General features: G+C 35.7%; 2 protein-coding genes across 4 annotated transcripts in view; both read left to right on the forward strand.

Moving 5' to 3' along the window:
* Nucleotides 1-13,703: 13,703 nt before the first annotated feature.
* LOC109112627 (C-X-C motif chemokine 14) lies at nt 13,704-20,152 on the forward strand. Its single transcript, XM_019125538.2, has 4 exons — nt 13,704-13,973; nt 15,068-15,173; nt 17,020-17,133; nt 19,027-20,152. The coding sequence occupies exons 1-4, from the start codon at nt 13,910-13,912 to the stop codon at nt 19,040-19,042; spliced, it is 300 nt and encodes a 99-aa protein (XP_018981083.1). The 5' UTR covers nt 13,704-13,909; the 3' UTR covers nt 19,043-20,152.
* A 1,817-nt stretch (nt 20,153-21,969) lies between these two features.
* Nucleotides 21,970-22,811, forward strand: part of LOC109112073 (protein FAM13B-like) — a 51,630-nt gene continuing 50,788 nt past the window's right edge. For 2 of the 3 annotated variants that reach the window (XM_042738627.1, XM_042738626.1), the window contains exon 1: nt 21,971-22,165. The gene's annotated coding sequence lies outside the window, so the exon portion shown is untranslated. Of the gene's footprint in view, nt 22,166-22,811 lie in introns of all 3 variants that reach the window. The other variant, XM_042738625.1, reaches the window with a different exon arrangement.

Genomic DNA, 22,811 nt, shown 5'->3' on the forward strand with positions numbered 1-22,811 from the left:
AGCAGAACTCATCTTTTGTTGAAAATAAAGCATTGGTTTTGAAGCCACCGTGAGGTCATTGAGGAGTTTCCAACGTCACTATTCAAATGTGTTGTTATTATTCATATTGTAAGCATGCCATGCGCCTCTGTATGTAATAATGAGGATGTTTTGTGACTCACTATATGCCATCGCCTCCTTCTCCATCACAACAACAGGACCATTGTCTTGCTTTTATCAACTTTTCGCTCATAAACGCTCAGAAGAGGGGGTCGGTTTTGTCAGTCGGATGTTGAACAGCTTCTGCTGGTGTTTTTTAACAGATGCCTCATGATGGGTGCCATTCATAATCAGAGCAAAGGCTAAGTAGGGTTAACTTTTTAAACTGGCCCACATGTTTGTTTGTTTTACGCAGAGGAATACGGCTCTCAGAGGGGGTGAAAAGTATCTTGCCCGTTTCCTCCATTACACAACAGTTTCTGGTGCACTACGGTATGCCGCTGTTGGTGCAATTACACCAGTGGGCATCTGCTTTGTCTCTCGTGCTTCTCATCCCAAGTAGGTTCCTCCAGGCTTGCAGATAATGTGTGCACAAAGCCACTATTATGGCCCATGAAAAAAATGGCCCTATACCCTGGGTGCAAACTTGTCTCAGGACTTGTGCCTTATTCACACATAGTTTCCGCAACAGGTCAATAGCAGTTGCTAAGATGCTGGGTTGGCTGCCTTATACCAGTTTCAAAACTTCCAGCAAAGGTTTAAGCCCTGAGCTTAAAGGAAGGTGTCTGCTTCTTCTGCCTGAGCAAAATGCACTCCTCTGGGTTCTCATATTGGAGATTTTTTACCTGCAGCTGTTCTATCCTAATAACGATGACTATGGAGTGTTCATCAGATGTAACACATGTTGAAAAAACCAATAAATATTGTTGTCTTTCCGAACAGAGCTCTGTGTTGTCAGAAACATCTCGAGGGAGGCCCGAGACGAGTGGAAGGTTTTGAATATTCACCGTACGTGTCAATACCCCATAATAATGAATTGGTGCACAGCCAAAAGCAATTTATTTGGATCACATTAAAAAAATAATTTTTTAAAAAAAAGAAAAAGTTTTTTTCAAAGAAATGAAGGGGGGTTTATTAGGATTGGGGTTGGGGTGTTTTTCATTTCCAACCAGTAAAAAACCTTTGCTTAAGGAAGTCCCCATTTGGGAAAAAATTAAAAGGTTGGGGTTGGGTTGGTTTTGGGATTTTTGGTTTTGTTAACCCTTAAAAGTTTTTAGGCTTAGTGTTTTTAATTTAAGAAAAAAATTAAAAAAAAAAATGGTTTTAAAAATTTTAACCAAAAAATTTTTTCTGGTAAAAAAAAAAATCACCCAAAAATCCCATTAAGGTTTTTTAAAATTCAATTTTTTTTTTTGTAGAAAAGGAAAGGGGAAAAGGGGAAAAAACTTTCCCTTTGGGATTAATTTAGGTTTAAAAAACTGTTTGGGCCTTTTTTTTTCCCTTTTTTTTATAAAATTTTGGCTTAAATTTTTTTTGAAGCTTTTTTTCAAAAGGTTTTTTTCCCGGAAATATTTAAAAGTAAGGAACTTTTTTTAACTGGAATTTAAAAACTTTATGGTACTCCTGGTCTTCCAAAAAGGGTAAATAAATTTTTTCCCCGGGGTTCTTCTTTTTTAATTTTTAAAAATCTTGGACAGAAGGCTTTTTTCATTATTTACCCAGGGTGCACATCAGTCCCCCCCTGTCAAATAAACCCCCTAAACCCCAACCCCGAAAACGGCCCAAAAACCCTTTAAAGGTTCTTGGGGGGCTTTTTCCCTTAAAATTTTTTGGGCCAGATTTAAAAAAACCCTTTTCTTTAAACCTTACCCCCTTAAACCTGTTAAAGTTTAAAATGGAAATGTTTTTTTGTTGGTAAGCCATTAATTAAAGGAAAAGAATTGAAGAAAAAAATTGGAATAGAAAATTGAAAATAATTTTATTAAATAAAGAAATATAAATTAACCCAAAGGTGGCCATTAAGGGGCCCTTTTTAAAAAGTTTTTAAAATTTTTTTATTTTTTTGTAGTACCTTTAAACCCCTTTTAAAAAAGGAAATTTTCCCTTTTTAAATTAAATTTTTTTTTATTTGGTTCTTTTTCACCGAAAAGGTTCCCCTTTTTTGTCTCTGATTTAGCATTATCCTTTTTATATTTGGTCAATAAAAATTTAAAAAAAATTTAAAATTTAAAATTTAAAAAATGTCTTTTTGTTTCCCAAAATGTTTTTCTTTCCTTTTTTTACTTTTTTTAAAAATTTGAAACCAAAACTTTCAGAAAAAAAGAATTACAAAAAACCCTTTATTTTGGCTCCTTGGTCTTAAAATAAATTAAATTTGGTTTAAAATGTTTTTTACCCCAAAGGGCTTTTTTTCTTTTTTAAAACCTTTTGTTAAAGTTAAAAATTTTGGAATCGTCAAAATTTTTCCCCCCTTTCCCTCAGGTAAACCAAAAGCAGTTAGGCTTTTTTCTGTTTTTTGGGGGACCAAAAACCATGAAAAACAATTTTCCCCAAAAATCCCTTTTTAAAAAAAAATAATTCTTTAAAGAATTTCCTATTTTTGCCTTTAAGTAAAAGGTTTTGGAACCAAACCCTTTATTTTCCAACCATTTTAAAACATTTTCCCCCCAAAAATTCAAACAAACCCTTTTGTCCAATTTCACAGTCCGGGTTAAAAAAAAGGTACTGTTTTTTTGGGTTTCCCCAGACCTTGTTCCACGGGGCTTTTTTTTGAAAACTTTTTCCTTTTACTTTTTAAAAAAAAAAAATTTCTACTATAGCCCCTTCCCAAAAAATAAATTTTTTTAATATTATTTTATAAAAAAAAATAAATAAAATACCTTTAAAAAAAACGTTTTTGGGATGCTATTTTAAATGGGTTTTGTTTGTTTAGAAAAAATAAAAAAAGTTTTTATATTTATAAAAATTGTTTTTTTTCATTGTTCCCGTACACGCCAAAATGCCCCCAATAAAAAAAAAAAATAAAATTTCCCCCTTTAAAAATAATTTATACAAATTTTGGAAAAAAGAAAGGTTGGTTTATAAAACAATTTGGGGGGGTAAAAAGAAAAATTAAAACACTTTTATTGTTGTGGGGCATTTAACCGCTTAGATTTGGCCCGGGGAAGAAACTTTCTTTGGGGAATCCAAACCCGGGGCCCCTGGAAATTAAAATAAAATTGGGGGTTTTGGGGAAAATGTTTTTAAATTTTTCCCCCAAAAAGAATGTGGGAAGGGGAAAAATTTTAGCAGTCCAAAACCCTTTTTGTAACTTTCAGCGATTTTTGTGCCCAAACCCCCATTTTTTTTAATTTCCGGAAACCCAGGGGAGAACCAGGCTCCCCTTGGAGGAAAAATTTCCGGATTGGACAGGGGGTTTTTAAAAGGGGTCTGTGATTTTCCCCTTCAGGCCCCCAAATGGTGGCCCCGGAATCTGAAGGGCCCATGACCAAAGTGCTTTTTTTATGGTGATGGGGGGGAGGGGGAACCCCAAAATTCCCTTTTTTACCAAAGTTTTTAAAAAATTTAACCCCTTTTTAAAAAAACTTTATGAAAAAATTTTGTCCCCAAATTCAAGTTCAAAGGGTCCTTTTTGGGGGGTCTTTTAACGGGGGATTTTTGGCCCTTAAGGGGCCCTTTTGGGGTTAATTTTGGGCAGACCCCTTCCTAAGGTTTTCCAGGCTTTAAACTTAGTTACTGAAGGGAATTCTAAGCGGGGAATTTTCCAGGATGTTTTTAGGGTTAAAACAAAATGAAGTCCAAAAGCCGCACCAAAACCCCCGGTTTTTCCTGTTAAAAATCAATTCCCAATTTTTTAAAAAACCACCCTTTTGCTGGAAACAAATTTTCACCCGAACCGTTCCCTTTATAAGAAAAAACCGTTTTTTTGTTTGACGGCGATTTTTTTAAACAGGCTTGTCGGGCAACGGGTTTTTTTTTGGAAAAGGGATTGGTGGGGTTTTAAGCTGAACCCAACAAAGAAAAAATTTTAAATCGTGAAAAAGGGACCTTCAACACAAAAACCAAATCTGGGGTTTTTTTCTTTTCTTTTTTTTTTAAAGGGGAACAACCCCAATTAAAAAAAGGGGGTTTTTGGGGGGGGAAAAAAACCCTTTACGGGTTTTTTAGAAGGGCAAAGGGGGGGCCCTTAAAAAAGGGTTTAAAACAGTTCTGAACTAGTTTTTTTTCAGAACCCCGATTGTTTCTGCACTTTGACTGATGGCCCAACACAAAAAAAAGTAAAAAGCCCAAAAACACAAACATGTAAATGGGTTTTAAAAGGAACACTTTTTTTGGGGAGATTGTAAAAAAAATGATACATTTAGTCCCCGATTCGCTTAGCCCTTCAAAACCTGTAATTTTAAAACCAAATTTAAAAGAGCCCAAAAATAAAACTTTGGGCACAACCTGATTAGGCCACTTTTTATGTTATTTTTCAAATTTACCAACCCCAAAATTTCTGTGTGCAGGGTTAAATGCATTTGTTGATGTGTGTTAAAAAATGGTTGGGAATTTTTTCAAGCTGAAAAACAGACAAAGAAACCCTTTTAAAATGTGGGCAAGGGGGGAAAACAGTGCCAGGAATTCCCCCAAAAGGTGGTTTTGACCCCCTACCAATTAACGGGGAAAAATTTTAGCTTCTATACTAGAAGAACCAGGTGGCTTGACATTTTTCCATTTCCTCTTTTGTTTATCACATCCTGTTTATGGTTCATTTAATTATTTGGCCCACATTGCATTCTATTTTCAACCCCCCCAGAGTTATTTGGGAATTTTAAATGAGGAAACCCTTTTCAGGGGTTTTTCCCGGGGCTTTTGTCTGCTTTTTGTTAAAACATTCACATTTTATTCTTTTTAAAAGGGAAACATGTTTGTCCCGGAAAATTTTTTTCCCCCTTTTGTAAAAGGTTTCCAGATAAGACATGACTCCCAACCTGGCCGGCGGGTTGATTTTTGGTTTGGGTTTAACCAGTGACAGATGAATTTTTCCAAAAAAACTGTGAATTTGGGCTGGACACTTTATGCCAGTGAATGCCCTACAGATCCACTATCAGTAGATATTCCGTGACTCATGTATTCCCTGATGATGACACAATAAAAGATATTTTTGCATTCAAATTGCCATTATGTTATATCAGTATATACAATATGTGGGTTGACGTGGTTAAATGTTTCCGGCAAGCGATGACGCATTTCTCTGTAGAACAATGAAGTTTAAAGTGACTCACGGAATATCTCTGTTTCGCATTGTTCTCCCCAGAGACATACAGATTAGGGCCAGATCTTCCATCCAAACCAGAAGAAATCTCTACGGTCTATCGACTGTGCGGCTTGACTTGTGTTCTCTCCCCCTCACAGTTTTGCATTTCAGTCTCCAAGCTGTGTTGAGTCTATTTGCTTATTTGTCATTCTTGATCCAAAGCATTACAACCTCTGCACATTTCACATAATTCTCAGCACATGGATTCTGATGCAGTCGCTAAGAGGATTTTGTTAAGTTACAATAATTAGCTGCTTATTTGATCGCTTTTGGAGCGTGCTGTATGTAGCAGAACTCATCTTTTGTTGAAAATAAAGCATTGGTTTTGAAGCCACAGTGAGGTCATTGAGGAGTTTCCAACGTCACTATTCAAATGTGTTGTTATTATTCATATTGTAAGCATGTCATGCGCCTCTGTATGTAATAATGAGGATGTTTTGTGACTCACTATGTGCCACTGCCTCCTTCTCCATCAAAACAACAGGACCATTGTCTTGCTTTTATCAACTTTTCGCTCATAAACGCTCAGAAGAGGGGGTCGGTTTGTCAGTCGGATGTTGAACAGCGTCTGCTGGTGTTTTAACAGATGCCTCATGATGGGTGCCATTCATAATCAGAGCAAAGGCTAAGTAGGGTTAACTTTTTAAACTGGCCCACATGTTTGTTTGTTTTACGCAGAGGAATACGGCTCTCAGAGGGGGTGAAAAGTATCTTGCCCGTTTCCTCCATTACACAACAGTTCTGGTGCACTACGGTATGCCGCTGTTGGTGCAATTACACCAGTGGGCATCTGCTTTGTCTCTCGTGCTTCTCATCCCAAGTAGGTTCCTCCAGGCCTGCAGATAATGTGTGCACAAAGCCACTATTATGGCCCATGAAAAAAATGGCCCTATACCCTGGGTGCAAACTTGTCTCAGGACTTGTGCCTTATTCACACATAGTTTCCGCAACAGGTCAATAGCAGTTGCTAAGATGCTGGGTTGGCTGCCTATTACCAGTTCAACTTCCAGCCAAGGTTAAGCCCTGAGCTTAAAGGAAGGTGTCTGCTTCTTCTGCCTGAGCAAAATGCACTCCTCTGGGTTCTCATATTGGAGATTTTTTACCTGCAGCTGTTCTATCCTAATAACGATGACTATGGAGTGTTCATCAGATGTAACACATGTTGAACCAAAAACCAATAAATATTGTTGTCTTTCCGAACAGAGCTCTGTGTTGTCAGAAACATCTCGAGGGAGGCCCGAGACGAGTGGAAGGTTTTGAATATTCACCGTAGGTGTCAATACCCCATAATAATGAATTGGTGCACAGCCAAAAGCAATTTATTTGGATGGCAGCACATTCTCTTTGGGTTGTATACCTTACATAGGCTATCTCCAGGGTGTGTTAGATATCCATTTACATGTCACTTTAACTATTTAACACTTTAGTCACGTTACTCTTTTGTTGTCTTATACTGGCTTTAAAACACAGTGTCAGAGTGTCCCATATTCTATTTATAGCTTATGGCTCACGAAAGTATCATCATGCTGTGTCCTCAGTATCTTTGTTTTCCAGATGTGTGTGTGTGTGTGTGTGTGTGTGTGTGTGTGTGTGTGTGTGTGTGTGTGTGTCTGCACACTACATTATTCAAAAAAAAATATCAAACACAAAAGCAAGTTTTGGTGTTAATAATTTATGAATTATTTATTTGAAAAAAGAATAAAAGGGATCCTGCACACTACAGTTTGCATATAAAAATATCTTCCTTAACTGCAAGTTATAGTTTGTAGTTAAAACTTCTAATGACTATTTCAATTAAAATAATATAATTAAACAAAAGAAATTAATGTTAATTTTCTACAGAAAGTTTCCTGTAAGGCGTAGGGTTCAGTGTAGGATTGGTGTAGGGCGATAGAATATACAGTTTCTACAGTAAAAAAACCATTACGCCAATGGAATGTCCCCATTTAGATAGCTAATTAAACGTGTGTGTGTGTGTGTGTGTGTGTGTGTGTGTGTGTGTGTGTGTACGCGCTGAAGTGTGTGTGTGTGTGTGTGTGTGTAACTGTAAAGATTTTTTAGGCTTAGTGTGTTAATTAGAGTTATGGTTATGGTTATATTTTCAACTAGCCGTGTAAAAAAAAAAAAAGTCTATGCAATGTCCTCATTAATTGTGTTTGTGTGTCTGTGAGTGTGTGTGTGTGTGTGTGTGTGTGTGTGTGTGTGGTGTGTGTGTGTGTGTGTGTGTTATGGTGTGTGTGTGTGTGTGTGTGTGAGAGAGAGAGAGAGAGAGAGAGAGAGAGAAAGCTAGACCTTGTGGGATTAATCAGGTTATTTAACTGCTGTTTATTTACACTGTCGTGGGATGATATATTGGACTGCAGTCTCTGACAGCTACAATCAGCCAGGCTTTATTTTCCCAGGAACTATACAAAGCTCATGACACATGCAATCTGGATTAAACACCAGCTCTGCACTGGTACTCCTGCCTCTGGCCAGGGCCCTCAAATATGTTCCCTGCTTAGGCAGGTTTGATGAGTATGGCATGTGATGTTTGGACAGAAGGTTTTTTTAAAAGACATGAGTTTATCACAGGATGCTGGTGTTTTACATCAGTCACACCTAGTCAAATAAACCTCCTGGCTCTAACAGAGCAATCACGCTTGGAAAAACATCAGAAAGGTCTTGGGGAGTGCGGTTGGCTTCACTTTTGAGCCAGATTTGGACAAAACTCATTTCTGTCTACCTTACACCATTAGCCTGTTGTGAGCTCTGTCTAATGGACTGTGTTGTTGGATAAGTCCATTAGTGAAAGAAAAAGAATAGAAGAGAAAGAATAGATGAATAGAAATTTCTAGAAAATAATTTTGACTGCCAGTCAAAGAACATCATAGAATCTACCAAAGCTGGCCATCTCAAGCAAGCACTGCTCAAAAGTTACAGTCTACTTTATTTTTGTAGTACTTCACCTTTAAATATGGAACATTTTCTGTAAGGAATGGAAATTTCTCTTCTACTTTGGTATCTATCACCTTCGAGGTTCCCCAAGGTTCTGTATTGGGCACTTTTTTATCTTTATACTTATATTTGGTCTATATTTATTTATTTAGAATGTCTTATTTGTTTCAAAATGTTTTTTCTTCTTTGTTACTATTAAACATTGTAAAGGCTAAAATCTTTCTACAGCTAAATGAAAAGAATACAAAAACTTTATTTAGGCTCTCTAGGTCTTTAAATATAACTAATAAATTATGTCATTCAATTAAATTATACCTAAAGATTAAACAACATGCAGACCCTATGCTCCTAAACGCTACAAAAATCTTCAACACAATAACTCCAACACACTCCACATGCTTTGAAACTCTAAAAGGTTTGGTGCCACTTGATTTCCAACATTTTCCATCACTACTCCTGTCATAAATCTTCAACGCAATTACTTCTGTCCACTTCACAGTCCTGATTAAAGTTTAAAAAGGTGAACATGATTTCTTTGTTGCTCCCAGAGCCATTAGATATACCACTGTGCATCTGATACTCCTGTACTATTATATATTAAAATCCTATAGCAGTTCGAGTAATATATATATATATATATATATATATATATATATATATACATACTGTATTTTGTAGTACTAGTGTAGTGCTTTGTCTTATTGTAGTATTATAAGTTTATATTATGAGTTGATTTATTTCATTGTGCAGTACACGTCAAATGTTCCCTATAAATGAACAAGAAATATTGCACTATTATAATATATATATACTATTGGAATTTAGAAAAGGTTGGCTTTATGAACAACAATTGATATTAAAGTGATCTCAAACACTTTTTATCCAGTCTCTGATGATCATTCAGATCCGTTTTTAGATTTGGTCTATAATGAAGAAACTTACATAAGCACAATAAAAAACCTGCCCTGAATAATATGTAAATGTTTCAAGAAGATGTCAAATCCACCACAGATGTGTGATGAATAGATCAGCAGCTCCAAAGACGGTGTTATGTAACATTATCAGCGATTAGTGTTCTCATCACATTTATTTACTTGCTGAAACCCAGCCAGAACGAGGCTCTCTGAGAAAAATACAGAGATTGACAGAGGTATACAGAATCTTGACTGGATGTGTCCGGCCTCTCAGCTTGTGCAATGCTGAACAGATCGACTCTGAAGGATTCTGGTATGTACTAAAGCTGCTTTTGTTTATGCTGCATGTCAGTGTAGGGACAATTATTCTTTTACCAAAGTGTAAATTGTACTCTGTAAAATAAACTGTTATGAAGTTAAATTATTTGTGACACTGCAAGTCAAATGCATCTTCTGTGTCTCCTCTTTAGGTATTCTCATACAGTATAAGGGCTTCTTTTTACATGTTATTTGGGCAGACATTCCTATGATTCTTCCAGGACATTTAGACTAATAGTATCTGATAGTGGAATTCTAAGCAGCAATTATCCAGCATGTTCTCTCACGGTTGAAGTAAACTTGAAGAATCCAAAAGCCGCTGGCCATCGGCTAACCTGACTTAAAATCATTACGTGCAATTACAAACACCACCCTTCTGCTGCAGCAATTTGCACAGACGTGCCTGATCAAGAAAAAGAGGAGCTGCTTTGATGTTTGTTGACGTGCGGATTTACACGTTGTCGTGCGACGGTGCTTTTTTCTTTGAGCAACAGAGATTCGTGCATTGTATATGCTGTATAACATGCAACAAAGAAAATATTACTCAGCATGATAGACCCACATACACAAACAAATACATAAAGGTTTTGTCTGAATGCATTAGTTAATAAAAGGACAACAATAAAGTAAAATAAGCCTGTGTGGGTGGAAAAATAAAACACAAAAACTTTTACAGTCATGCTATTGCATACAGTCAAAGGCCCTTATCTGGTTATAACACGAGTTCTGAACTAGATTTGCTTCAGAACCCAGATTGTACTGCACTTCGACTGATGGCCCAACACAGTACAAAAAGTAAAATGCACATAAACACAAACATGTAAATGGGTTAATAGGATACACTTGTTTTGGTGCAGATTGATAAAGAAAATGATACATTTAGTCCTGATTCGCTTAGCATTCACACCTGTCATTTTTAACACCAAATCAAAAGAGACAAAACTAAAGGCTTAGGTCACAACCTGATTAGGCCACTTTTATGATGTATATTTAGCAAATTTACGAACATCCAAAATTGCTGTGTGCAGGGTTAAATGCATTTGTTGTATGTGTGTAAATATGGTGGTATTTTTACAAGCTGACAACAGACAAAGACCTTATAAAATGTGTCAAAGAGTGAAAACAGTGCCAGGAATTCCTCCATAGGTGGTTTTGACGCCTGTACCGAACTGTAACGGGCAACATATTTTAGCTTCTATGACTAGAAGAACCAGGTGTGCTTGAGCATTTTATCCATTTCATCTTGTGTCATCACATCCTGTTTATGGTTCATTTAGATGTATTTGGCCCACATTGCATTCATATTTCGGTCAAACCCCACCAGAGTTCATTTGGAAGTGGACTGAGGATGACCTTTTCAGGGATTTCGGTCTTCTTGTCTGCTTGTTGTTAAAACATTCACATATTTATTCTTGTTACAAGTGAATCATGTTTAGTCTGGAATTTTTTCCACCTTTTGTAAATGGATTTCCAGGATAAGAGCATGACTCGCAACCTGGCCAGTCTGCTTGATTTGGCTCGCTTCTATCCAGTGACAGATGAATATGTGCCAAAGTACTGTAGAATTTGACTGGACACTTGATGCCAGTGAATAATATTGGAAGCCATTAACAGTTGTTAAGGCTGTTTGCAGTCATGCAAACATTAATATGTTTGTTTTTTTGCATGTAGCAATTGCATTTATTCCCTGCAGCCTGCAACTCTTTCAGAACAGACTTGCAATCCACCAGAACCAGAGATCTATGCATCTCCCTTTTCTAAATAAACAACTGAGACACTATTGCATTCATTATCAGCTGTGACATATCTCAGCGATCTTTCTGAATCCTCTTCTCTGATCACTGTTGCCAACAATCATTTTTCAAAAAGAAGGAGGAAGGACTGTATGCCAAAAATGGCCTTTGGTCTAGACGGGTCTTATAAACATACCAAAAGTAATTGCTCCAAAATGCTTGCCTGGAATATTGTGAAGGATAAGTTGGGTCCTTTCACAGACATGGAGGAAGGTGATGCAGTGATCATTGGAGAGTGTTTTGCATTGATGCCAGCAGGTGGCTGGGAAAGAGTTAAAGCAGCAGATTTGATTCATTAAAGCTGTCTTTAGAATTAGAGATGTTTAATTTGGATCACCCCTGTTTTAAAACACCATGTGCATTTTGCCTCCCTGTTTAGGTAACCTGCTTATTATAGTCTATTGTATATAGAGGCATTCGCCAGTTAAAATCTTTTATTGGTGACTGGTGATTGATTAAATCAGCTTCTTTTAAGTCCAGCTCAAAAAGTATCTGGACTCTTATGGCACACTAAAAACTGCTAAAATATCAAGTGGTTTAGCAAAATATTGCATACTTTTCAAACAAAATTTTTAGGTTTTAAATAATAAAACAGTAGAAATTGTAGAAAAATTTATTGTGACACTTTTTGATTGTCAAATTTTAGTAGATCATGTTCATTGTTAATGGGATGAAATTGTAGAAATATTTTTCACTCAGACATTGCTAGTAAATTTCGCAATTGATCACTAAGAAGCAGCAAATTGATTAAACATTTTAAATGTGGTATTTCCTTCCAAAACATACAGGATAATCTTTATTTACAACTTCAAAAAACATTTTTTCCTTTGTACTGTTTTCTTCACAGTAGCTTGATTTAAAATGTTCCAGATTTCTTATTCTTTTGATCCCTGATGTAGCTGTCAGTAGACAATCTCAGCATTATATAAAATAGATATATAGCCTGTGTTTTTGGTGTTATGACTGACAACATAAATGCCCTTGACAGTGGTAGCTGATTTGGGTTAAAGAGGTGCATTTACATTGTCTGTTACCATTAAATCTCTATTATATCCAGTGATTTTCATGCTTTTCAGTTCACCCAGACCGTTGGAGGGGCCACAGACAGACATGAAATGGACTGAGGCATGGCTGATGACAGCTGGGATGAGGCTCTTGTCCACAGACACAGATACTCAGATGGTTCGCTTCATGCCCTCCAATCATCCATGCACGAGGAGGAAACTAGAAACAGTCTTCTCAGGGGTATCATTTACAGAGCCAAACACTGTTTGGTGCCAGTGCAGACAACAATAGGTAGATTTACTCATCACTGTGAAATATAAATTTTTAAAAAAGTGACAAATGCAAAAGGGCAAAATTATATTGTAAAGTATTATGGATGAAAGTAAACAGTATAGATCAGTAGCTAGCTAGTGCAAGCAGCTTATTGAAAAACCTTTCTGGCATGCACAGAAACTCTTTTTGCATGTCTCTAAGATGCAATATTCAAGAAAAAAAAAAAAAAGAATAAATTTAATAAAAGTCTTCATGGATTCATTTCCACACATGAAATAAAATGCATTCTCTTCAAAATAGAATAATGCTGTGAATGAATGTGCGCTAGCAGCTGTTGTTTTGTTTTTGTTAAACTAGGCTAATTCAATTTTAAAAAGAAAATGCTGATGATATGTAAGTGTAGACAGCATAAATTCCTAGCAATTGCCAGCATTATGCAACTGTGTGTAGTGTGAGGTTTTACACAAAACCTGGTTAAAAGCACAAAAAAAAAACACTTACACAGCTTTATTGGTGAAACTATAGCAATAGCAAATTGCAAAAGAAAAAAAAATCTATAGCAAAAACTATAGCATAATTATCACCAACAACAATCTAAAAAAAAATATATATATATATTTTCTTTTTAACATTTAAGAATTGCGAAGAATAAAAAACATGAAAATGTGTTTATTCACTGGTTTACTTAATTATAGCTCTAATTCTTATTGAGGTAAGTCTCACAGAGACTTTTTTTAAACTACCTGTCCAATAAGTTAAAGACAAATCTTTTGTATTTAGGTTCTAAAGATGTTCTTAAGAAAACACTCTTCTACTAAAGACTATTATGATGTCCAGATTGTATAGATTCACTTGGTTACAAAAAGAAAGAGTTTGCTAAACTGAGCTTTATTCATGGGCAAGAATCAGAAAGAACAAATTAAGTGAGTCGGCATGAAAGCCAATGCAATTATCTCCCCTGACAACGCACAGACTCTCCTAATAAACTTTTTAACTCAATTTTATCGCTTTTCCTCGGGCTATAGATGTAGACCGTGTATCAAAACCCAGAGCGCTGCCTACCTAGACAGCTTCGACTGCATTCAAACGATTCTAAAAAGCTTTCTAAGTAGGCAGCTCGCTCGGTTTGGAGACACAGCCGCAGTTAATTCGTCGGCGGGCTCTGCATATCAATGAGGCGCTGGAGCGTGTGTTTATAGAAGCTCAGAGCTCGAGAGCAACTCGTCAGATTGAGAAGAGCGTGACGTGTCGCGGACTGGGAGCACACTCAGCATCACAGAGACAGAGACGGGTTCATCATCACGCTCGCGCTGTTTGAGCATCTCGATTATTGAATTTGAGTGGTACAAACAAACCGGAGACTGCTGGAGCTTCTCAACAAACTATTGGGGATGAATCGCTGTACGGCCGCTTTACTTTTGCTGGTTATAGCCGTTTATTCACTCAGCACAGAGGGTGAGTGTGTGTGCCATTTATTTTTTAATTTTCTAATTTTTTTTTTTTTTATTTTTTTTTAAGGTTAAAGTGTCAATCAATACAGAATGCGGCGTTTTAGCTATTTCGGTCTTATACGGAGTGCATGATTTTTAGTATCTAACAAATGTATGCTTCTGTTTTGTCTCTGCTTTTAACTTTTCACGCAGAATAACAGCGCCTTATGCTGGTGCAACTGTCAAATATCTCCACTTGTCTCTGAAAATCAAGTTCATTCTGCAAAGCTTGGCCAGTGGAAGTAAATAGTGTCTCTTTGTGTTGCTGGATGAGTCTTGTTGGCTCTTGTCCTGGCTGTTTAGAGATGATGCTGAATGGAGCAGAGAAGATTGATGAGGGATTAGATGTAGGTCAGCATCTTTCAGCAGCAGCAGCAGCTCACCTGCTGGAGGAGATCGAGGGAAAACAGCAAATGGCACTTTAATGGATCTCCACCATGCCAGTCTGCTGTGCTGTTTGCTGATTTTTGTACAACCTCGTTGTCAGTTCAGTTTTGAATGCGTTTGAAAGTTAGAAAATGCTGCAGGGAAGTCTGAAAGCATTAAAAAAAAACACACAAAAAAATAAATAAAAAAAAGAACCCTGATCAGAATTAAGCACATTTACAACACAGATTTCCATTAGCGTACATTAATGCAAAAAGTAAAGAAATAAATGCTCATTAATACAGCAAAGTTATTGTTTAGACACAATGTTAAAAACAGAAAACAAAACTATCATGCATATTTACAGTACTTGTCCTTTACTATTTTTTTTAAATACATAGAAATGTACAAATTACATTAATGCATGCTAATGCATATAAAATATGTTGTTTGCATGTAAGCGTAATTTTTTTATAAAGGAATGCATTTGTAAAAATGTCCGCATTCACATTGGCTTTTCATTTTTAGGCTTTATTTTCTTTATGTAGCTGTAACTTCTTTCTATGTCTGTCTTCTCTATTTTCAATGTCATTTTCTTTTTGTGATTTGTGTGCATCATCAATCAGATATCTCTTGACAGTTATCAGCATGATTTTTCTTGAGACTAACCCATGCATTTTATTCATTTCTTAGCATACAAGTGCAGATGCACGAGAAAAGGTCCGAAGATCCGGTACAAAGATGTACAAAAGCTGGAGATCAAGCCTAAACATCCATACTGCCAAGAAAAGATGATATTGTGAGTTACAAAAAAAAAATAAAAAATTCAATCTTTGATTTGCTCATTTGGGTCAGTAAGTGGGTTTGGTGTGTGGTGTGTTTATATGACTGTTTATGATTTGTAGTAGGTTCTTATTAGCTACTCTGTAAATAGGCTATTATATATTTATCACACAGCTAATATTTCCAGTAGGCTGTAATAGAATAGTCTTAGAATAAAAACTAAATATTAAACCATTCTGCAGGAGATGTTTGTTGATTTCCTCATAAGTGTCAGCTGCCCCTTGTCCCTGCTAGAAAAAACAGGTCAGTTCATCTTGAGGTGGTCAAGCATTGTGATCCAGCTCAATCCAGTTCACACCAGTTTAATCAGCTCTAACCAGACTGTAGCTGTCAGGTAACGGCCACCAAATGCATCATGGACTATCTAATGACCATAAATGAACATCTTAGATCAGCTATAAACCTTGTAAAACCAGTTGCCAGCAGAAGCCGTTTTAACTGGATTTTCAATTATGATCCGGATGACAGTTTAGTGGCACACTTAGAAGATGCTATAGTCTAAATGAAATTGAAATTGTTATGTTATGTGACAGTGCTTGAAGCCTGAACCGTGTTTATGAAGCCTGTAAGATCCAAACATCTTTTCTATGGTGTGATAAGCATGTCATTTTGACAGACATTATTATACATTCTGTTCCACCTGCTGGCCATTTTAGGTATTGCATTATATTTACAGAGCTGGAGATATTTAAAATCAGTCTTATGTCTTAAATTCAAACGAATATTATGATCTTAGTTTGATAATTATTTGAGTGTTCAAAAGATGTTTCAGTATCATATGCTTTATATAGAAATCTCTTTACATATGAACAGAGAGAGAGATCTGTCTGCGGTTTAGATACAGAAATTTTGCTCTGAACTGTAGAAACTGTAAAATGAAATTGGTCCGGTGTGAAACTTATTACTTGATTAATTTACAGCAATATTTGATATTCTCGATTCAAGTGCTGTACCTGTGTGATCATTTGAAGACTATATAATATAGTAAACATAGTATTTCAGCTAGTCCTTATACTTATAAAATTAATAGTTAAAGCAGAAATATATTTTATATAAGAATAATAAAAAAAAAAATCATTTGTGGCCGTTTAACCTCAAAATGTTTGGTAAGTAATCCCTGGACGTTTAGCTCATTTGTCTGGATTTGCATTGGTGAGCTCTGACCTCAGTGAAAAACAAACCCAGAGGACTCTGCTGAAAGTGTTCCTTCTCTTCAGTTCATGGCACTGGATTCTGAGTGTGAGTTTAACATTCTAGAAGCTTCTCCAGTCCCACAAGAGCTCCTGCTCTGCTTTAAGGGGCCAGTGAAGAGTTTAGAGTCAACAAACATGTTCTTTTGGCTGCGCAGGTGAATAATAAAGTGAGAATCAAAATAAAAGACTATAGGCACTCTTGGTTAGTTCACTTCAGTGATTCCAGCGATGTGGTAAATATCTTCTTAATAGGCTAAATAAGCTGCGGTATTGAATTCCGCTCTGAATTTGTATTTGTTTACCAGTCTGCGGTCATGATGATTCACCTCAGAATCACTCAGAAATTAAGTCCAGGAACGATTTGTCAGGATTTGTCCGATCTGCATATAATTTTAATTATAATTTCAATCGAATCTTTTGTGCAAAATGACATTTATTAACAAATAAAGTAGTATTGTTATTATTTTTTATGATTAATGGCATGCATGAAATGTATCACTGCTGATTGTTTGTGTTGCTTGAATGACTAATGTTCTCCCCATGTCTCATCCTGTTTACCCATCTTCTCCTCCCATCCACTCATCCGTGATTTTTCCCATGTGTTTACAGTGTCACCATGGAGAATGTGTCCCGTTTCAAAGGTCAGGAGTATTGCCTGCACCCCAGACTCCAGAGCACTAAGAACCTTGTCAAGTGGTTCAAAATCTGGAAGGACAAACACAGGTAGCGTTCAGTAAACTTTCGCTGATCTTCTTGAGATTTCAAACATGGCTTCTACGTTAATAGATATAAATGACTGCCTGCCAGCACTGCGAACATAAAACCCTGGTCAAAACCCAAATGACTCATGTCCTTTGACATATTTCCCAAGTTAAATATTCAAGTGAAATTCAATGAGGAATGCATTGTGGTTGTTGAGCAGTTTGCAATGTCAGCCAAAAAGGAAGGTTCTATAGTTTTATACTATTAAGTTATTATGGTTTGATTAAAGATTACAGAGATAAACATTTTCTATTAGATTAAAATGCTCTAATTTTGTGTACAACAACAACGTTTCTGTACCTTAAAAGCTCTTAAATTGGAGTTTTCTTCAGTATTTTAGTTTTGTTTTCCATTACAAATATCTAAACATCATTAAATCAACATGCAAATTAAATATATTAAGTCATGAACAAAATTTATTAAGTTTACACTTGAAACAAGAGCAAACATCTGTCAGTGGGTTATGAAAACTAAACCAGCTGGTGGATATTTGTTCATTTTGATCAGTTTCTCCGAAAACAAAGACTTTTTTCCACCTGATGTCATTTTTTGCTTGTCATGTAAATGGGCCTTGATTTAAAGGGGTCATATGATGCAATTTCAATTTCTCCTTTCTCTTTGGAGTGTTACAAGCTCTTGGTGAATAAAGAAGATCTGTAAAGCTGCAAAGACTGAAGTCTCAAATCAGCAATCTGGAGCTTCTGAATCAGCTACTGTAATCCACGCCCCCCTAACACGGCTCATTCAAACACGCCCCCACATCTCTACATCACTATGTGGAAATATTTGCATAATGCCGGCCAAATGTTCACGCAAAGAAAGAAGGCGTGGTTTCAGTAAACAGTTAGTGTTGAAGCAGCCATGTCAGGGAGATGCTGTGTGTATCTAGGAGAAAGAAAAAGCACTTTATTTGGCCTTCTGAAAGTAGATGCATTTAAGATTACTTACAACAGAACAGCAACGCATTTTATGGACGACCGTTTTGTGAACCTAGGAGAGTAGGTAATATTGACTTTGCTACGGCAATCTGGAGCTTCTGAATCAGCTACTGTAATTGTTTTGTTATTAGTTTAAGTATTTGCTATTGACTGTTCAAATGTTTTGCGCGTTGTTTGTGTCTGTGTGTGCAGACTGTGCGCGCACACGTGTGTGTGTGTGTGTGTGTGTGTGTGTGAGAGAGAGAGAGAGAGAGAGAGAAATACACAAAATAATGATCTTTAAAAAAGCATCATAAGACCCCTTTAAGAATCTTTAAACACATGCACTGAAAACCAAGAGAAAAATACTGATGAAGAACTTTTTTTTCATATGTTCATGCAAGTTCATGTAAGTTATTTCCATATTCTAGTGGCTGAGATCAAAGGTATTTATTCAAGTTTTCTGTACTTGGTCTTAAAAAGGTGTTAAATTTATATTCAGAAAACCCCAAACCCCAAATAAGATGGGGAACATTAAAGGTGCACTCAGTTTTTTTTTAAGTGTTTATTAAAAAGGAATTTAATAATACTCTTAAAAATGTATGATGTCACCATAAAATCAAAATTCTTATTTTTTGGAATATTGCAGTGTTTATTATAAAAATTCAAAAATATTAACTTTCCCTCATCTGTGAGATAAAATCAAGTCCTGCCTACTTTTCTTCTTTTTTTTTCCAGAAGTCATTTTACTAAGATATGTTACTTTTATGAATTCTGTTTCATGCTGACTTTTAAGTCAAGTGCACTCAGAAGACACCACTAGGTGTCAGTATAAGCCCAAGCACAACAGATAAAAAAGGGGAGGGGGAGGGGGAGGGGGTCTTCAAAAAGCCCAATATTAAACCTCTCAATTATTTGTTTTTTTGTCCCTTTGTAGGGTGTATGAGGCCTAATCGTTCTCCATCATGCACGAGGCTGAAAACATTGCGGGATGCACTGCATCTCCAGTGAACTGTGGAAGACCAGAGGACCACTTTTTTAAAGCATGACAAAGCATATACCCAGACAAGCTTATAAGGCACACCAGTTATGTTAATGTGGAATAATTTATAGTCATACAAAAGTGTTTCTTATACAATGTAATTATGAGCCAAATGCGCAGTTACGGCAGAGAAAAAGTCCCTGTGAATCAGCGCCATCTGTAAGAAGTGATCATTACATTTTTGCAAAAGTAATGTTTTCTGAAGCATCAGTTCTCGGTCTGATTCGTTGTGTCGTGGCATATAAAGGGGTCCTGACACTTATATTTGGATACCGTCTGGTTTGTAAACTACTGTGATATACTATCCACAAGTGTCAAAGTAGATCTTAAGAGTTCTCACAGTACAAAAGAGCAGAAATATCTACAAAGACTTTGTGTTGTATGCCAACATTCAGCCGGTAAAAGGAGGCAAAGTGTTATTACTCAAAATCATGTTCAAAATATTGTTTCTCAGTTATCTGCCCAAAAGTGCCGGAGGAACTCTGAAAGAGACGAAGCTGCATTCAATAATATCAACCATTTAAATCATATCATACTTTATATTTACACATATACTTCAGTGGAAATGTACCGCCACACGACGAGCACATGAACTTTGGGGCCTGCAGTGGGTCATGTGTTTAAAATGAAGCTTTTTATTTAATATCGGCCCTCCTATCAGCACATTATGAACTACACGTGCCTCCTCTTTGAGGTGTGCAGGTTTTGTAAGCTATTGTTTTCATTTGTTTGGTATGAGTGTGTTTTTCTTTTTGGTAAATGAAATGTTTCTCATCTCCTCTTGTGCATCAGATTGTATGTATAAGCACACAGAATAGGTTCTTGTGTACAGACCACCTCGTCTAGTCTAGCTTATTCAGAACTGATTAGTGAAGCCTATGTATTGTATCACAGAATTGTTGTTTTACTATTTAAATAATAAATGATAGAAATGTTTGTGTGTTTGGACTGACCCACCAAACACAACTTAAGTCCAAGGAGTGTAATCTTCAAACACAGCAATAAACATTTAAATAAATCACTGGGTGTGTCTGCTTTATATTTTATTTGAATGTCCATTGTGTGATAACATGGTTTTGTATATGATTTAGTCACAAAACCATAGAAAACAAAAAAATAAAAAACTAAATACACAATAAATTAAAAAAAATTAAAAATACTTCAGGGTTATTATAGTAACTAAAAAAATAAACAATGAAATACACAATAACTGAAAAAAAATAAAAAAAATATTCAATAGCTAAAGCTAAAACTGTAATAAAATTTATAAAAACTATGGTAAAAAAATAAAATAAAAAATAAGTATAAAAACTACAAAACAATACAAAATTTGTATATAAAAAAATACTTTTATTATTTTGGTATTATTCATTAATTTATTATTATTTTACCTAAAGTTGAATCAAAACAGAATTTTTTGAAAATCAAACTATTAATAAAAATTATAATAATATCTCAGTGATACTAAAACACTAAAAGACATCCCCTGCATTCATCTAATAAATCTCTTATAATAGAAAAATGATTTCTATTATATATAGAGCAATTGGAAAATGAAAATAGACGTCCTTTATATGATAACTGAAGAAAGAAAAATGTAAGAACATTGATTGATTGATTGATTGATTAATTGATTTCTCAAAATGACACAAACTATTAAAAAAACCACACAAACATTCTATTTCTCATATCTACTACATTATTGCTTAGGATCCACTAGGAAGGAAAGCACACTTTCAAGGGGGTCTCAAGATGACTTAAATTATTAAAATAACCTTTGAAATAAATTAAAACAACTAAAAATCAAGATTAGAAAATGTGTTTTCAAGAAAGTCAAGAATATGAAAATAGTTTGTTGGAAAACAAATTGGCATTTGTGAATCATACAAATTTATTGGTCATAAAGTGTATATGGTGATGAACAAACTGATACTGAATCTTCTGGAAATTAGTTGTTTTGATTGGTTATAAGTATTTTAATATATTGCCACTAGTTTGCGTGGATAAATGTTTTGTCATTGTAGCAGAAGTACCATATTGTCATATTTGGAATTTTGAACAAGCAATCAATTTATATAGTTTATTCATTACAATTTAAAACAATGGTATATATTATTACTTTTCACATTTATTCTGTTCCATATTCCCACCAAAAAAAAAAAAAAAACGGATTTACTGTTTAATAAACTGCATTTTCGTTGTCAATAGATGGTATGCGTTTATACAGAAAATGATTTTACAAAATTAAACTCACTATGAAAAATAGGTTACTCACTGGTGGAGTATAGTGTGTGACAACTTGCCCCGGTCTTGTCTACAGTGTGCGCTGCATGCATGGAATCAAACACTGGGTGGCGCTGCAGTACCATGTGAAATAAGATATTTTCTTTTGACGCAATAATTTTGGATTGCATTACTTGAGTTTAGTTTCTCTTTCGTTAAAACAACAAATAATTAAAATGCAATCTATTCATGTATTACCTTGCAGTTCAGTGGTAAAAAACACTTTTATAACTAATACTAAAAACAGAACTGTGTTGTTAAGCAATGAAATCGATACCATGACGGTTTTGCCATAATGTATTTCTAATGAAAGTTGTATGCGTTTGAAAGATTGAATGTATAAAGCGACTTGTTAAAGCAATGAGCATCTACTATAACATTTCTTTCTCTGCATCTGTTTGATCCAAGATAAAAGTGACATTAGTTATTTTAATGGAATATTCTGGAAAACTGTGGACTGTGTTGGGAAGAATGCTGAAATCCTGAGAGAGAGAGAGAGAGAGAGAGAGAGAGAGAGAGAGAGAGAGAGAGAGCGCGAGCGAGAGAGGGGCGGGGTCAGTGTGTCTCGGGCATCGCTGTGGGTGTGTAACTAACACTGTCTCCATTCCACAGAATCATCTACTCACATTAAAACTGGCCATGCCAGCCCAACACTGTAGCTAGTCATCATCATCATTCATATCGCCTACTTTGAACCACGGACTACTGGAATAATTCTGTTTGCTGGTCGTTTATCGTCTGGTTTGACCTGGTAAGTGCGGATAGCATCGATGAAGAAGTGACTTTAGCTGATGCTAGCAGTCGCGTTAGCCAGCTGAGGGATCGCCTCACAGCGACTCATCCCGAATTTGCATCGAACTACTGATTTACACTCTATTTTGTTGTTGTATGATGGTTGTATTTTACACGTTACATGTTTAATTAATTTCTGCCCTCGTGAAACGAGGATAAAAATGCGTGTATAGCGGATTATAGTGCGTTGAGTGGTGTGTTGCAGCGGGAATAGATGTTGACAGTGCTAAGCTATGAGGCTAACAGGATAGCGTAACGTTAGAAAGACGTTCGTTTTTTAATAGTGAGAATTATAAATTTGGTTTGTTTTTGTGTGTTTGGTGCACAAAGGTAGCTTTTTTGAAGATTTCCTTCATTTGCAATTGTATTTCTGTTTATTATTGTTTTACTCGGAATGGTAAGATGCTTCTGTAAGTTGAGTGACAGCTGAAGGTTCATTCTGTAACTGACAGAATCACTTCCTGTCTATAAAAATAAATATATTCGTGCCTTATTGGTTTTGAGTTGTTAAACATGTCTTCTGAAATAAAAGAGAATGCTTTGGCTCCTAAAATAGCTTCAGTTTAGCTTAATTGGGATGTGAAACTTGAATCCTGTATAGAGAT

This window comes from Cyprinus carpio, chromosome B14, assembly GCF_018340385.1.
Source record: "Cyprinus carpio isolate SPL01 chromosome B14, ASM1834038v1, whole genome shotgun sequence".
NCBI lineage: Eukaryota > Metazoa > Chordata > Actinopteri > Cypriniformes > Cyprinidae > Cyprinus > Cyprinus carpio.